Below are 18509 nucleotides of genomic sequence, written 5' to 3'. Positions count from 1 at the left end.
AAGATCAATGCCAAAGGCTCGGCAATCTCCTCCCTGGCTTCCCAGAGGATCCTAGGATAAGTCCCATCCAGCCCAAGGGACTTGTCTATTTTCACACTCTTCAGGATTTCTAATACCTCTTCCTTGTGAACCTCAATCACACCTAGTCTAGTAGCCTGTATCTCAGTAATCTCCTCGACAACATTGTCGTTTTCCAGAGTGAATACTGTCGAAACATATTCATTTAGTGCTTCCCCTAGCTCCTCTGACTCCACACACAACTTCCCACTACTATCCTTGATTGGTCCTAATCTTACTGTTGTCATTCTTTTATTCCTTAAATACCTATAGAAAGCCTTAGGGTTTACCCTGATCCTATCCACCAACAACTTCTCATGTCTCCTTCTGGCTCTTCTGAGCTCTCTCTTTAGGTCTTTCCTGGCTACCCTATAACCCTCAAGCGTCCTAACTGAGCCTTTATATCTCTCAGTGGTTTGGGGGGGCATTAAGCGTGGGTCTAAATGGAGAGGTTGGTTTTGTGTACTGTGGCAGTTGGTGTGGATAGTGTTTGGAGTAGGGGTATGGGCAGTTAGGTGAGATCTGCCCTGGGCAGTAGGGTCCAAAGTTTTATGTTTTTTGGCAATTATTGTTTAGTTAGTGAGTCAGAGTGTCTGCATGGACCAATCAATAATCCCTCTAAGTTGCATGGCTGCATCACCTACAGCTGCTTCGAAGGTCCATGTGCAGGGTTGGATGCGCGGATGCCTTTCATAGCATTAATTTCCAGTTCCTGAAGTCTCTGCCACTCGCTGGTCTTGGAGATCCATGCAGAAGAAAAGGAAATTAGCTGGAACACTGGTGCCAATGCACATCTTCCATGGTACCTCTGTTGTCCAGCCATCTGGATAGCTGAAGGTCTGGCCCACCTCATAAACAACTGATATAAACCCAATTTGAAGGTATTACGACTGAAATGGACTTATGCACCTCTGCAGACTCCATGGTAACCACCAACCAATGCAGAGCAGTAATTAACAAAGCCTGCCGAAGTTGAACCATAGTTCTGAAAGTAATATAAAAGTCCGAGTAAGTTCTGAACATACTATATCTCATGTATTTCTCTGAACACATCCACATGTAACCCAAGATAAACGTTCAGCAAGTACACTGGGTTGTGGAGATGACACACAAGGCTACTCTTTAGTATCTGGGTTCCTAATTACTTTAAATTGCCTGTTAATCTTGTAGTAATACATAATTACCTCAAATATTTTCTTCAGTGACCTAGTAAATTGGAAGCAGCAATGAATTTTGTTTTTATCAAGCAGAGGCTCCAAAGTTACAGTAAATGGAAAATTATGGAATGAATGTAGATTTCTCCAGCTTCCTCATTTCCCCTCCCCCCACCTTATCTCAGTCCCAACCCCCGGATTCAGCACCGCCCTCTTGACCTGCAATCTTCTTCCCGACCTCTCCGCGCCCACCCCCTCTCCGGCCATCACCCTCACCCTCACCCTCACCCTCACCTCCTTCCACCTATCGTATTCCCAGCACCCCTCCCCCAAATTCCCTTCCCCCTACCCTTTATCTCAACCCGCTTGGCGCACCAGCCTCATTCCTGAAGAAGGGCTTATGCCCGAAACGTCGATTCTCCTACTCCTCGGATGCTGCCTGGCTTGCTGTGTTTTTCCAGTACCACATTATTCAACTCTGGTCTCCAGCATCTGCAGTTCTCACTTTCTCCACATCTTCCAGGATCCTGCCATTGATCTTAATCAAAGTTTTGTGCATTGAAACTGTTTAGAAGGGGACCATAGATTTCCAGGTGTTCAATGAAAGGTTTATTTTCCCAAATTCTTTGGAAAAGGTGTTGAAAATGACTAGAACCCAGTTTGTGGGTGATCGTATGCATAAATGCCATTTGCATGATGAAGCTCTATAACTGAGGTTGAAGAGCGTTTGGAGTGAAGGCAGCATAATTTTCACTTCTGCAAATTATCTTCACATCTGTGGGTAGTTTGGAGGTGAATTACAATATTGCAGTGAGGAAAATGGAGCAAAGTGTTGCTGCAATGACACAGCCCAGGCTTCACTGAGAAGGTTTCTAGTGACTCCATTGGTGAGAATCACAGTTTGCATGTCATTGTGGAGCAGATTGAAGATGGTGCCAAATTTGCGGGTAACCAAAATTAAATAGTGTCTTCCATAAGACTTCACAGTTGAGAGAAACTAAGGCTTTCTTAAGGTCAAAAAGAAAGTGTAGCAGTTTGTGCTATTTTCCCTGTATTTTTCTTGAATTTGCTTTACAGTGAAGATCCCTGAAAACCTGCTCCCCAGGATTGGCATGTAGTTTATAGGTCTGACACTAGACTCTACTTGGAACTCAGTTACAATAGGAGACTTCTGAGGGCAGTGAATAACTTCAGGGGTACTTTGAGAACATCCCTAAGATGTCAACTGTACTCACTGGCTTGAAGAAGTCCCTGTTTTGAGGCATTAAAAGTAGTGCACAAACCTTGAAGCAATCCATTTACTCAACCCTTCACGCACCATCTGCCCCACACGTGGCAACCATTCTGAGGGATTGGCTTTAAAAAAGGAGGACTTAATTGCCATTTGTGGATACGTGAGTTAAATTTAATGAGTAATTTTAAAAGGATACAGGTTGTTCTGATATAATGTGCATTTTGTTAATGCAGATTTGTTGTAACTCGATTGACAAAGTGAGGACACCGTTTCTAAAGCGCAGACTTTTAAAACGTGTTGGCTGTAACGCAATTATATTGCCGACACTCTAAAGTGCAGTAATGCGGGGTTGCACAAGATCGCAACCATCATGTTATAGAAGAATTGATTGTTGAATTAGAATGTAACATTATTTTGCAGCAATGACATTGCAGTCATAGCTGTTAGAAAAGTTCAAACATTCAGTTGGGGTCTGTGCTATGGCTGGTTCTGACGTACATGACTGAGGTGCTTTGAATTTCATAAACCTTGTTTAAAATTATAACTTAAATTCTTTGTGTGTATTCTAATTATTTCTTTATGTGAATTGATGTGAACTTTGAAGCATTTAAAATAACAGAAAATTGAAAAGTATTGGTGCTGTTATAGGACTTGATAGAGTAATGCATAGTAAAGCGATGATTGCTTGCATTCCTTTCTTCCAGTATCTAGATAGGTTGCGAGAAACAAATGGCAGACTGCCACAACTGAGATAATATAAATCGGGGATTATGTTGTGTTAATCTATTAGTGGGTAATTCCTTTACTGTTCAATTAGAGCAATGGTTCTGTGCTTCGTTCTGTATTTTCAATCTTTGAACAACACCAACAATGAATACTAATCTAAAGGGAAAGGTATTTGACATCTTCTGGTCAGAGGCTGTTGTGAAATTAGCAGATTGGTCCAGAATTTTAACACAAGCTGAAAGCTAAATCAGAATGCTCGGCATTAAACTTATAAATCTGTAACATTTTCTTTGACAGGATTTTGTTTGTAAAAGTCTTCAAAGCCACATGACTCTGTTCATTTTATGAAATGAACAGGCTTTCATTTGTAGAAGTGAATACTTTGTATTTTATCTAATAATCTTTTGTATATTCTCTACCGTTGATCAGTTCTACATAGGCTTTACTTTCAACAAACTAGTGGTAACGGACTCTTTGCTTCTGAGATGGCATCTTACGTTAACAGTCCTGATGGATAATCTAGTTGAGAAAACTGTCTTCAGCTTGCATTCTCTGTTCACACAGGTCCTTAAACCACTCGACGTAAAGACCAAGTTCTACAATGCTGAAGTAAGTATATGATTAAATTGCCACATTGTACCAAGGATTCCAAATTGACTTGAGTTCATTCCATTCTTTTGCTTTATTTTAAAGGTATATTGAGATCTGTTTATTATGCTGTTGCTGGTAACTTGCATAGTCATACAAGGTGCTTGTTTTTTTTCTACAATGTGCTGTTCAGATAAGGCAATTCTTTTGCATTTTTTAAAGGAGTCCTGTCTTTCGTAAATTTGATCCAGCCTGTAGACTATGAACCTTCTATAACTGGAAGAGCCAAATTCGCAGTACACTGAATAATCTAGCTATTTTTGTTTGCACTAAAATCTGCTCTTTCAACATATTTGTTCCTTGTTTGCTATAGTATATCAGCATTCCAATAATAGGAAGCTGCATTAAGTAGATTAAATGGAAGATTCATAGCAATGGCTATTGGTTTTGATGTAGAACACTGTACCTCTAACAATTAGTGCTGCATGCTAATCATTCTTAGTCACCATTTAAAATTTGTGCTAACAATGAAGGAGAAAATAGGTTGTGCTTTTCTTTATCAAATCAAACTTAATTTTGAATTCATCAAATATAATCTGAGAAATAAATATTGCGCATCCTGCCAGTATAATTTTAATTCTTAATTTCTTTCAATCTTTTTTGTTGACTGAAGCTTGCATGTTTTCCTCAGCTTTGTAAATCTATTCGTAGCTGAACCCCTTCATCATTGGAACCATTCTTTTATACTTACATTTGTGTCCTCCCACATCTTAAAGACAGACAGTGCTATTTTTGACTGCCCAAATGATCCTTGTTCCATGTCTCTCACCAATACTTCCTCCTATTCACCCAGCACCTTTTCCTATTGCATCTTATATCTCCTTCCTTTCATCACTCCTATTTCAAAATTCTGATGTGTTTTCCACACCTACAGTTCTCTCTTGTCACCCACTCTCATTCCGCTTTCTCTAGGTAGAACAGCTATACTGTAATTTAGTTTCCCATTGTCAATATTATCTTCAAAAAAACTTCTCTTCGGTGTTCTTGATCATAATGTTGGAATTGCCTTTGAAGTCTTCAAAGCAATTGCATCTTCTCAAATATTACCACCACTTCCCCTTTTCTGACCTCCAAGTTCCAGGTCCTACATCCATCCCAGGTCTTTCCAGGATGCAACATCCTTTTTAATTTTCAATAATTGACTTTTTGTACCCTTATTCTATCTGCCATTCATTGAATCTGATTGATTTAGGCAAAGTAACTTGTAAATATATAGCTTTTGCATTTGAAGCTAGATGTTAAGTTCTTGCAATCCCTTAGCATTGCAAAGGCTTTTGAGATCAGACTATTAGAGATTTGGAAACCAAAGTTATTGTGTAGAAAGATGAAATAGTCATTGGGTTGTTGGATTGCTCACTAGGGCTTGATTTTCACTATGTGGTGACTGAGTTGTAACAAACCACAGGTATTAGCAAGCATCACAAAAATATTGACTTTAATGCTAAGACTACAGTTTTAGTGGAAACAACAAAGAAACAACAATAATATTTTGTTTTCAAGAAGTCATTAGTATTGTTGAAAGTTTTTATTTGAACTGCTGTTAGGTTATAACTCAGAGCAAAAATTTTGTTTTGAAGGCATGGAAAGTACACACACATTTATGTACTTATGCAAGCTGCAAAGCAACCAGATTACTTGGTATCTAAGCTAGGATGTGGTTGGCGGATTTGCCTAAATTCAAGAAATTGTCTTTGATCCTTTTTAAATCTTGGAATCAGCTGAGTTTACCATGAACTATAAATGAATACAATTTACATTCCAATGAACTGTATATTTTGCAAGCATGTAGTTATATATTTAGAATATTTGCATGGTTATTGCACTGAAGATGACCATAGAATCTATTGAATCCACCCTGCCTCTAAGCCAGGTAATTTAGTGAATTCTGCCTGGTCATTCCCTCAATTGAATCTCCTCCACCACTCCCTTAGTATATTCCAAATCTTAATTGGTTGTTACATTTAAAAGAAAGCTTATTGTTATTTTTTTGACCAATTGCCTTAAATTTGAGTTCTCTGACTCATGACCTCTCTACTAATGGGAGTAGTTTCTCTTTATCTACCCTATTCAGACATCTAACAAGTTACACCTCGAGTTTCCATCCTTTCAGAGGAACAGTCCCAGCTTCTCAAATCTGTTCTCATAACTGAAGCCCCTCATCCCAGGAACCATCTTTTTATGCTTATTATATGCTTATTCTATTATATGCTTTCTATACCTTTCATGTCTTTCTTTATTGTGTGATGCCTGTATTGGCCAGGTTGGGGTTGAAATACTGTTTTGTTCTTAACTTCCTTGCACTACTACTCTATGACTCTATTTATAAAACCCATAACCCTGCAAATCTTTTAACTGTACTGACAACAAATGTCATCTTCAAAGATTTGTGCACATCCACCTCTTACCAACACATATCTTTGCATATATCCTGTCTGCCTCTGACTGCACAGCCTACCACCCTATCTATGTCCTCTTGAACTCTATAAGCTCACAATACTTAAAAGTTTTGTCGTCTGCAAATTTTGCTTTGTAACCTAAGTCTAGGATTAATATAAATAATTGGCAGAGGAATATGCAGCTTAGCCTTTTCATTGTACTTTTCTTGAAAACAATTATGCACCGAGTAGACTTCATACTTTTCAAGATCCTGCCTGCTTTAAAATTTGAATAAAGCTTGGCAATTAACTTGCAATTATTATTAACTAGTACATTCTTTATGGCAATACTTCTACCAGAGTTGACTTGCCAACCAATCAGCATTCACACTCACTGGGTGAATGTTGTTTTCCCTTTACTTTCATATTTCTTGTGAATCGTCCTGGTGAGTATAAGGTGAAATGCTTCAACCAAGGTGTCCCTTTTCAGCAATAATCAAGTTTTATATGACCAAACTACTGTTACATAATGAAAATGTTTGCTCCTGTATTGTTCTCTGAATGCTGGGTAAGATAAATATATCATTTTAAAGGATATGAATCGACGGTGGATAAATGGTGATGAGATACTGATTGCACATGATCAAAATGAATAGCAGAACTGGCCTGAGTGGCTGAATGGAATACTTACTGTATTCTTGTGTAACTCATTATTAGGAATCAAATTAGTGGTTTCCTTACTCTGTACGTTTTTTACACACACAACATGTAACAAAGCAAAAGGTTTAAATGCAAGTATTTTCAGTGATTTGTGAAGTTTTCAATATTTGAACCAAGTCTTTGTGAGAGGCAGTGACACTTATCTGATAGCACGTTTGTGCAAATCTTCTTCCTTATACTTTCCAGAGGTAAAAATAATTTAGTAAATACTCTCCTTCACAACATATAATAGAGTACTCATCCAAATTCTTTATTTCCATTTCTAGATGTATTTTGAAATTAGTTTTTAAAAAAGTATTATAATTGGCTTTATGTCCCCTAGAGTGGATGGTCTTTGCGTGGACTATTTTGGAAAAGGCTAGCCTGATGAATGTACATTTATTTATTTTGTCTCACTCATGGGTGATTGCTTTGACCCTTTTTTTCCATACTAATAGTATATTGGGAACATAATGAAGAAGATGATTAAGCTTTTCATGAAATATTTAGGTAAAGTAGATTACCTTTTCTTTAACATTTGATCCTTATTTCTCTAATAATGTTTGCTTTTTTAATTTTTCCCCTATTAGAGTGACCTCAGTTCTGTGGTAATTTTTTATTTATTGCTACTTTGTGTTTTGATTTAATTGCAACATAATCACAATGGCTGTAATTAACACTGGCTAAATTTGCAGAAAGATAATGGAGAAGCATTGTTCAAATTGGAAATGTCTTTGAAATGGATTGTCTACAAAGTGACGACTTTGAAAATCTGATTGCAAATTATATTTTGTTCATTTAATGTCCATTTTACTGAATTGCCTTCAAGTTAACCAATAAATAACCACTTGAAATCTGAAAAGTTAATTTTTCAAAGGCTTGACTGTATTTTAACAAATTTATGCTTTTCCATTATGTCACTAATCCCATCATCCAAGCTTGCTTTAAAAAAAAAACTGTTGAGTAAAAAGGTAAACAACATAAAAGTAAAGGGTTTTGAGCAATGGATTTGTTGGAAGATGTTTCATCAAAGTGAAATTTTTAAAATCTTTAACGTTAATCTTATGTTGGGAGATGAGCATATTGGGTAGAACCAGTTGTCAATACATTAATGGTTTTGGATAGAAATCAAAAATGGAACACTAAGCACTGAAATGTTGTCAACATTGTCATTGACATCGTGCATATGTTCTAGTATTTGAATGGAACAGACTAAAATCAACAAGGGTTCCTTTTCTCTGCAACAAATGATAGGTGAATATGCTGGAAACAGTGGATCAGGCAGCATATAGAGTCAGAGAATCATACAGATGGAAACAATCTCTTTCGGCCAATTCCAATCCCAAACTAAACTAGTCCCACCTGCCTACTTGGCATATCTCTCCAATGTGCCGAATGGTTCATGATTAGCGTTTCAAGTCAATGATCTTTCATTAGAACAGTCTCTGGCTAATATAACTTAGCAAATTGTTGCATCTGCGGAATGATTACATTTAATATACAAATTAATCTAGTCATTTTTGAACAGTAATGTAATTTAAATTACAAAAGCAATGGTTACATTTTTAGAATTATAGAAACAAATTCTATAAGGAGACTGATATCTATGGTGGCTGTGGAAGTTGAAATGAGCTTAGCCCAGATGCCCTCTTTGTGTCCATAACACATTAGGTTTCTCATCCTCCAGTATCTGTCCAAATCCTTTAAAGTTTTTATGGAATCAGCTTCCACCACCTTTCACTGCACCAACTTTCAATAGTGCAAATTTGAACTATTGTATAATTTATTTTCCTTATTCTCTGCTACTACATGAAGATATTGCTTTGGGACCTGAACAAGCCCAGTTTTTCTTCCTGAGATAACTTCTTGGATTTCTTATATATGTTGCATGCTAATCTTTTTGCTTGTCGCATTTCCATCCTCACTTTCTACTAGCATTTCCATCCCTTCCATATTATGTTTTCAATTTCCTCTAGTACTTTCCATACTTTTCCTGATTTTTAATTGCATCTTGCTCTGGATAATTGTTGACACTTGGTTTAGGCCATGTATGACTCTGCCCATTGTAACTAAACTTTCCACCTAGACCCATTAAGCACATAGTAAAGGTTTCATTTATTTTGCTTAATGTTTGATATCCCTATTGCCCGAGTAATTAATTATTTTACCTCATTTATTCTTTTGCTTACATTGCCAACATTATGAAAATCTCATCTAAGCTTTTAGTTTCACTTCACAGTTTTGCATGCAGTGAAAGGATAGTATGTTAATTAGAATGTACCCAATTGCACAGATAAACAATTCCATAGTTGTTGGTTGCATAATGTGTGAGTTATAAGTTCCTTTTAAATGACCAATCCACATTGTAGAATAATAGAATGCAAAATCATTTTTGTTTTTAATTAATCAATATGCATCATTTGTGTAAAGAACAAAGAATAAATGACTAAATAACTTTTACCCTCTTGCTCACTGTGTACCCTCTTCTGACGTCCACAAACAAGTAAACATTTGCTATATGTTAGTAATATGAAACAAATATTAAAAGGTGAATTTCATAATTTTTTAAAGTTGTCAATTGTAATAAAAAATCTTTGCAAGATTTTGAGTCTTGTTCTGATTTGGGTAACCTGTGCCATAATCTAAACCAGCAGGTTCGTGGTGTGGGGAAAGTTTATGGTTAAGTTGTTAAGAAAACAAGAAAGGATTTCACTGCAATTTTACTTTGCTCCCTTTTCTCCCCACATTAAGAAAGAAAACCTGGGTGGTTAATAAATCATATACATTCAGTGTATCTCATTAAAAATACTGCCAGCAGCTTTTGTCAATGCAGTAGAATTAGACTTAAATGATCTTTGTTAGCATAAATGCCACCTCATACACTTCATCTATTGCTTCTTGTTTATAGTAACTTAGTTTGCATCCACCATATTTTATGTAGTATTTTTATTGATTATGTTAAAAGGGAAAGTAACTGTGCATTATTCAATCAGTAAGACCCTTTTTTCCTAAAAGGATTTTTCATGGTCAGCTCCAATTAATGTTTAATACCCTAATTATTTGTAATATGTTTAAAAAATCTTGAATAAATTTATCCCAAATCCATTGCAATAATTACATTAATAAACTAATATAGATATGAGTAAGATGTTTCTTGGAACAATGCTTCTGCTTTCCTTTATTGATTTCCTGTCCTGTGATTCTGAGGCATGAACTAATTATAATATTTAGGTTATTTCTCAGATGATTTGGTATGATTTTGTTCAGAAGATATTTTTCTCCCCCCATTCAGACAGATGAAGTCTTTCTTGAAGCACAGATACAGAATATCACAAGTACGCCAATGTACATGGAAAAGGTTTCTCTCGAGCCATCCATAATGTATAATGTAACCGAATTGAATACCGTGAATACACGAGGGAGTAGGTAAGAATGAAGGATTAAATTCACAGCTGTGGTCCATCACATTGCTTTTTTACATTATCTTCCTATTTATGTAGCTTTTACTGTCTATGTTAAATGATTATTTGAATTACTGTGTTCAACTCCCTTTTTTTCCAATATTTCTTGATTGCCTTTCTGACTAACTTTTTGATAATTGTTCCCTTTTTGCAAAAGCACTGTCATGTATACCAGTTTTTCCCTTCTAATTAGAAGGCAATCTCTGTGCAGTACACTTAAAAACTAGTGAAACATGATGTTTCAACTTTGAGTTGTGTGAGAATTTTTAAGACAGCTTGAAGTTTATGATCCTCTTTTTGGAACTTGTAGCCAAAAGATTATGATGTGAGTATCTTGATGTTACATGATTATGGGTAATGTTTTAAGTTCAGCATTCTTAGTTCTTTTGAGTGGGTTTGATGGAAGGAAGGGATTTTCAGATTCTTGTTATAACTCCTCAAAAATCTCCATAAAGTAGACTTGATTTGCTGATTCTCAGTTATGGTGCTTGACACTTTTAAAATCAGAACTACTTAAAATATTGAAAAGCTGATTCAATTTCTAATTGAATGTCCACTAAGACAGTTTTGATCTTAGCTGATATTTTCTCTTGATGAACTGTTCACTCTGGAGAACCTTGCTATACAGTTGCATTGCTGTGATAAAGAGGTTTTCATATTTGGAAAAAATAGTGCCTTTAAAACCCAAATATAAAACCCTTGCAAGTTATATTTGAATGACTGATTAAAATACTCTTCTGGCTTTAAGAAATTTAGATAAGTTCAGGATGATTTCTCTCCAAACAATGGTTATTTGTAATTGTCTTCAAAGAGGTGTCATTCATGGTCATGTGCATTTCATTATAAAAGCATTTTCCTTGGCAGCACATTTTCCTTGCTTTAGGATCACTAATCGCTACAAATCTTAATTCTGTGATGTTACTTTACTCTTGAATATAGTAGAATTTCTATTGCTAGTGTCAGATAACTGCAGTAACCATCTTATTGGGTATGTTTTTCAATTAAGACAAATTGCAGCAGAAAAATATCTTTTGATATTCTGTTCGGAAGTGGAAGGAAGAGATTCTGTATAAATAAGAATGTCAAGAAATGCTCTCTATTTTAGACCCAATACTGCCAGTAACAGTATGGGGAATATTGCATAATTATTGACTGTAAACACACACACATATGAAACTTTCAGTATAGTTTCATTTAAATGTTTGAATAAATGTCTTGATCATTATCAAGTATTATATAATGAAGTCTAAAATCGTGAACATGATACTATGTGAACTTGAAATTTTCAGTTTATAAAGGTCGTAGAACTGAGCCCAAAGCACTGCTTGAGAGAGTCTGCCAACTAGCTATGAGTGTGTGCCTTTTGCATTTATGACCTCCATACCTGTGAGAATGAAGCCTACTCTGCATATTCTCTTTTGAATTGCCTTTTCTGTTGGATTCATTGAGTACATAGAACATAGTACAGAACAGGAACTGGCCCTTTGGATCAAATTAAACTAATCTGTTCTGTCTGGCTGTAGTCTATATCCCTCCATTCCTTGTATATGCATGCGCTTCTCTAAAAGTCCCTTAAATGCCCCTGTTGTATCGGCCTCCACCACTCTTGGCACCATGTTCTAAACTTCTTCCGCTCTCTGTGTAAAAAAAAAAACTTGCCCCTCACATCTCCTTTGAACCTTCTCCTCTCATGTTAAAGGCATGCCTCCTAATATTAGACATTTCAATTCTGAAAAATATTCTGAATGTCACCCCTATCTATACATCTCAATTTAATAGACTTGTATCAAGTCTCCTCTCAGCCTCCTCATTCCAGAGACAACAATCCAAGATTTTCTAGCCTCTCTTTATAGCTCATACCCTTAAGCCAAGCAGCATCCTGGTAAACCTCTTCTGCAACCTCTCACACCTCCACATATTTCCTGTAATGTGGCAACCAGAATTGAGTAGCTTCAGGTCCTATGAAATTTAATGAGCAGCTGCAAATATTCCTGGCTATAATGGTTGGTGTCTGATGCTAAAGACTTCCACACACTTTTGCATCTTTCATATTTGTACTATTAGAAAATGCAATAATTAATGGGCTATAAATGCTGCCTACCCAATGACACCCAGATCCCAAAAATGGGAAAAAAAGTAAATATGAAGCACAACTTTCTCGACAAATATGTCCAGACCCTTCTTTGAACCACAATTACATATTGTTTGGTATATGGATGTCTTTTACATAGGCACACTGTTCCTTATCATCACTAATAGATGTTTTTACAAATTACTATTCACAGCAGTGACAACTGTTCTTGAGGTCCGTAATTGATCTGTCATTTGTCAAACTGAAATTTGACAAGTCTATGCTTTGTTTTATTCTTGAATTTGTTCAAAGTGCATAGTCCTTATGTGCTTTCTATTTGACAATTTTTAGCTCACAATTTTGGACTGCAGCTTATAATTTTATACTGTTGCATGTAGTTATACTGTGTTGTACATGTGGTTGTCATTCCACATCCTAGTTTATCTAAGTATAACTCTGAAAGCAGAGACATTTCAAACAGAGAAAAATACCCGAATTCCAGACTTCTCAACAAGTTCTATTGACAGTTTTGACCCAAATCATCTCTCTTTTATTTAAATATAAAAGGAGAAGGAAATTAATATTTATTTTGTTTAAAATATTTGGACTTGCAATTCTTAATTTAAATTATATGTTCAATTTTAACTTGTTTAGTTTTAAGTCCAGATTTTTAGGAGATTGCAAGGCTTTAAATTATTATGTACAGAAATGAAATTAGCTTAAAATAAAGGAAACATGAAAGGAGAGCTTTGGAAGGCAAACTTGAGTGAGTACTAAGATCTCAACGGTTGAACAGGAGTGTAAAGGATGCTTTAATTAAAATGTTATAAACTGCATTTCAAATAAAGATGTTAAATGATATATAAGTTAATCAGACTTAGAGGTTAAAACCCCTTGACCAGGTAAATTGCGAGTTTGCAGATTAAAAGAATTTGGAAAGAGCTAGTAGCAACATTATGACATATTTTTGAAATTGTTAGGAGAAGGTATAGTGCCAGAGGACTGGAGGTAGCAACATTTATACTGTTATACTCCTATTTAAGAATGCAGATTGAACATTTCCAGGGAACTCTTCATAAGATGTAGGAGCAGAATTAGGCCATTTGCTCATAGTTGATATGTTTCTCAATTCTATTCTCCTGCCTTCTCCCTGTACCTCTTGGTATACTGTTAATAATTTTGACAAAAATGCAGCTTCAAAATGTTCAAATAATAGTGCTGTGGTGAGCTAGTATTCCATCATGAAGAGGGCTGCTGTCTGTTCCCAATTTCCCTGGACAAGGGGTTTTAACCTCTAAGTTTGATTAATTTATATACCATTTAACCTCTTCATTTGAGATGTAGTTACCTTGTTCTAATTAAAGCATCCTTTACACTCATGTTCAACCACTGAATGTCTCAGAACTCACACAAGTTTGCTTTCCAATGCTCTCCTTTCATGTTTCCTTTACCTTAAGCTAATTTCATTTCTATACTTAATAGTTTAAAGCCTTGCCACCTCCTAAAGATCTGGATTTAAAACTAATCAAATAAATTTAAGTTAGATGCTCAATTTTAAGAACTGCAAATCCAAATATTTTAAACACAACACATTGGAAGAAGGTATTAACAAACTTACAGAATGGGAGAATAGCACGGTGGCTCAGTGGTTAGCACTGCTGCCTCACAGCGCCAGGGACCCGGGTTCATTCGGGCAACTGTCTGTGTGGAGTTTGCACATTCTCCTCGTGTCTGCATGGGTTTCCTCCCACAGTCCAAAGATGTGCAGGTTAGATGAATTGGCCATGCTAAAGTTCCCGCAGTGTTAGGTGCATTAGTCAGGGTGAATGTAGGGGAATGGGTCTAGGTGGGTTACTCTTTTGAGGGTCGGTGTGGACTTGTTGGGCCTAAGGGCCTGTTTCCACACTGTAGGGTATCTAATCTAATTTCAACACAGACAAATACAAGGTCTTGTATACTGAAAGAACTTCTAATGATTGAATTAAACATTTGCTCATTCTGCATACTTCAATAATAATCTAATTTATAAGAAATAATACTCTAAATAGGATAAGTTACACCAATTTTTAAAATATTGTAAAACGTGACTTGCTGTTGTCATACTGTAAATTCTGTTAAAATGTCAGCCAAGAATCATCACTAAAGGGAATCATTAAAGTACCTAAGGGTAAAGAATAGAAGAATATTTTGATAGGATTAGATGCAATAAGACGGGGAAGACACCTGTTTGGAAAATAACAATGGCATACGCCTCTTGGACTGACTGGACTTTTTTTCTGCTGTAAAATGACTTTACCTTTAAAAATACCTTTTTGAAGGTAAATAAATTAGATTTTGTCATTGACATGCTTCTGTTCTTTTCAGCTGCTCTACATTTGGGAAGATGACCTACTTGCAGCCTATGGACACACGGCAATATCTATATTGTCTCAAACCTAAGCCTGAATTTGCAGAGAAGGCTGGGGTCATCAAGGGCGTCACAGTAATTGGAAAATTGGACATAGTGTGGAAAACAAACTTGGGTGAAAGAGGACGGTTGCAAACAAGTCAGTTGCAACGAATGGTTCGTAAATGTGCACAACTTAGTTTTCTTCAGAATAATCAATTTAGTCATAATTCTGTTGTGTGAAAGGCTGTGGTTATAAATTTCTATCACATTAGTACTAGCTCAGGCTCTGTGTTCACTAAAAGAACGTCAAAAGAAGCATGTCCCTGGGAGGCGGAAGGGGAAGCATGTCCCTGGGAGGCGGAAGGGGAAGCATGTCCCTGGGAGGCGGGAGGGGAAGCATGTCCCTGGGTGGCGGGAGGGGAACGAGTGCTGGTGCAGTGTGAGGGGAAATGAGTCCTGTAGACCCATGAGAGGTTAAGTAAGTCTCTGAGCAATGCAACTTAACTGAGTGCCAGTGCAGAGCAGACTGGAGACTTGGTGTACAGTGGGACTGTTGTTGGACTGGGGCCTGGTGGTCAGATCACTTGCTTACTGAGCTGCTGCATTGTAATATGGATCTGAAGTTTTTTGCCAGACCGTAATGTCAGTCCTTTCACTATGATATAACGATCTTACTCCTAACTTATTTTTTAGACACTGTAAGTAATGGTACTACTTTTCCTTTTTTTCCTGTTTTGTATTCAAGGTTTATATCTAGATAGTTGTACCTAAGATGGGGCCATTAGAGGCAGCTATTGTAAATCGTCTCACTGGAGTGCACGTGACAATAAAGGATATTCTATTCTACTCTACTCTATGTGGTTGACTCAGCTGCCCTCTGGGTAATAAATACTCGCCCAGTCAGTGACACCCTCATCCCGTGAATGAATAAAAAAAATTGAATTGGCTGATGACTGGCTTCTGTGGGACCTCTGGAGGAAGCCTTAATGGGTCATCCATGCAGCACCATGCACGTGGATACTAAAAGTTTAGCTTTGCCTTTTTCACGGATATGCTGGGCCACCCTTGTTGAGGATAATGAAATTTATTGAGTCTTCACTTCCTTTGTGTTGATGTTTTATTGTGCACCAATGATCATGACCAGAAGTGGCACGACTGCAGAGCTTAGATCTGATCTGTTGGTAAGAGCATTGTTTAATCCTGTCCATCCACTTGCTGCTTCGGCTGTTTGGTATGCAGTTGTCCTATGTGGTAGCTTCACTAAATTGATACCTTTTCTCACTGGTAAGGCTGGTGCACCTCCTGGCTCAATGGTAATGGTTGATTAGGAGAAATGCTAGGCCATGAGATTGCATAGTGTGGTTGAGTACGATTCTGCTGCTGATGCCCAACTGCACCCCATGCACGCTAAATTTTGAGTTTCTAGCCCTGTTCAAAACCTATCCCATTTATCACACAGTATCAAACAACGCAATGTAGGATATTCTCCCTGTGAAGGCAGGAGTTTGTTTCTGTAAGGATTGTGGTAGTTAGCCTTACTGACAGCTTCCTGTTTGGACCCAGCTGTGACAGATTAATGAGGATGCGATCAAGTGGCTTTTTTCCTTTTGTCCCTCTCTTCCCTTATCACTTCCTGCAGACTAGTCTAGCAGCTATGTCCTTTAGGAGTGCACCAGTTTAGTCAGTAGAGCTTCTACTGAGTCACACTGCTTTCTTCAGGTAGTATTCAACATGGTCTGATTGTTCAGCCCAGGAAGTGAGGGAGGGTGGGGAATGTTGTACTTGAGAGGAGGTTTCTTTGCCCATGTTTGACCTGATATCATGTGACTCCAAAATGCTATGAAATCTATGTTAAGGACTTCCAGGCCAGCTCCTTTCCAGCAGTATTCCATTGTACCACTGTGTCTGGTGGGCAGGTGGAACAAGGCATACCCAAATATGATGGTGATGGTGTCTGGGGCATAGCCATAATTTCTGTCATATCTTACAGACAATATTGGGCTATGTTTGACTAGACTGTGGGACAGTTCTCTCCGTTTTGGCACAAGCCCTCTGATGTTGGTGAGGAAGTCATTTTCAGGTTGACTTGACTGAATTTGCCATTTTCGTTTCTGATGCCTGGGTAGATGCCAGGTGGTCTCTCCAGTTACAATCCTTTATTTAGAATTTGTAAGAATTTGGTACAACTGAGTGGCCTCCTACACCATCAGAGAGCAGTTAAAGATCAGCCACATTACTCTGGGTTTAGACTAACATGCCAGGTATGGATGGCAGATTTTTTTTATCTAAACTAGCGCATGGTTTCTTTTTTCTGATTATTGCCAACAATTATGTGCTACCTTTGGCTAGTTATTATTTGCAGATTTTATTGAATTTAAACTTCACTATCTGACATGGTGGGATTCTAACTCATATCCTTACAATAATCGTTCCTGCCATGCTTGACCTCCCCAACGATTCCGAAAAAGAATCACTGTATTCAGAATGTTAACTCTGCTCTCTCTTCACCAATGTTGGCAGACCTGCTGAGTTCTGGTTTTATCCTAAAAATATTTGTCTGGGATTCTGCGTTACTAGTCCAGTGGTGTGACGACAACGCTACTGTCTACCTTGGTCTCGATTGTACTGGTGAAATACCTGCAAAATATTGTTTTATGTTTATGTCTTTTTGCTCTGCCTCTTGAAAATGGTGATTTGTGTTGAGAAACAATTCTGTGGCTGCAGTTCAGCCTCCAGTATCTTACTCATTCTTTATATCTTATAGCAAGCAGCATATTGGGTTTTTTGGATACACCTGAACTAGCCATACTTGATGACTTGTAGTCAGGTTAACTGGAGAACCATGTAATGATTCTCCTTCACCCCATCTTGTCTATGTTTAGTTAACACCAAAATAGTGTCCAATACTTCTAATTGATACTTCACCTGAGAATTAATTGGCTGTGATCCTTCATAACTATGAAGTTAAAAATCACACAACACCAGGTTATAGTCCAACAGGTTTAATTGGAAGCACAAGCTTTCAGAGCGCTGCTCCTTCATCAGGTGGTTGTCAGGAGCAGCGCTCCGAAAGCTAGTGCTTCCAAATAAACCTGTTGGACTAAAACCTGTTGGACTATAACCTGGTGTGTGATTTTTAACTTTGTACACCCCAGTTGAACACCGGCATCTTTAATTCATAACTATAGGATGTTAAAGAATATGTATCTGAAGGATGTTCTGTTCTGAAGATTTGGAACTCTTGGTACAAATGCTGTGTGTTTAATTTTTTTTCTGATCTTTTTTCAGAAGCATAATGAAGTAGATTTTAATTTTTCCTCTTTAAAGTCCCCTGCTTTTCATGGTTTTATTTCAGGCCCCTGGTTATGGTGATGTCAGACTTTCCTTGGAGATGATTCCAGATACTGTAAACCTTGAAGAACCTTTTGAAGTTACATGTAAAATAACTAATTGCAGGTAATAGTAAGATGGCTAATGCATGTGGAATGTGACTTTGCATCGAATTTAGCTAATTAAAGGGAGAATATTTTCATTATGAAATGTTGAAGTCTACTCCTCCTCCGAAGTCTACAGTCAAAGATGAAAGTCTCTACAAGACTATGTTTGAACTTTGTTTTCCCATCCCTGCAGAGATATCACCTTTTAGCTATTTGCACTCTTCAGTAGGCATACAAGTAGTGGATTAGTAGTTTAAA

At 37.1% G+C, this 18509-nt stretch overlaps 1 protein-coding gene across 6 annotated transcripts in view; it reads left to right on the top strand.

The window, feature by feature from the left end:
* Positions 1-18509, top strand: part of trappc13 (trafficking protein particle complex subunit 13) — a 70607-nt gene that overhangs the window by 44028 nt on the left and 8070 nt on the right. For 4 of the 6 annotated variants that reach the window (XM_043689646.2, XM_043689638.2, XM_043689684.2 and 1 more), the window contains exons 7-11: positions 3736-3780; positions 7484-7501; positions 10186-10319; positions 14790-14988; positions 18170-18270. In XM_043689646.2, the coding sequence (XP_043545581.2) occupies positions 3736-3780; positions 7484-7501; positions 10186-10319; positions 14790-14988; positions 18170-18270 (497 nt within the window). The remainder of the gene's footprint in view (positions 1-3735; positions 3781-7483; positions 7502-10185; positions 10320-14789; positions 14989-18169; positions 18271-18509) is intronic. The other 2 variants (XM_043689664.2, XM_043689656.2) reach the window with 1 other exon arrangement.

This window comes from Chiloscyllium plagiosum, unplaced genomic scaffold, assembly GCF_037043375.1.
Source record: "Chiloscyllium plagiosum isolate Xiang-an unplaced genomic scaffold, Cpla_swu_hap1 HiC_scaffold_1, whole genome shotgun sequence".
Taxonomy (NCBI): Eukaryota; Metazoa; Chordata; class Chondrichthyes; order Orectolobiformes; family Hemiscylliidae; genus Chiloscyllium; species Chiloscyllium plagiosum.
The sequence above is the reverse complement of the archived record's forward strand: the minus strand, read 5'-3'. Positions and strand labels throughout refer to the sequence as shown.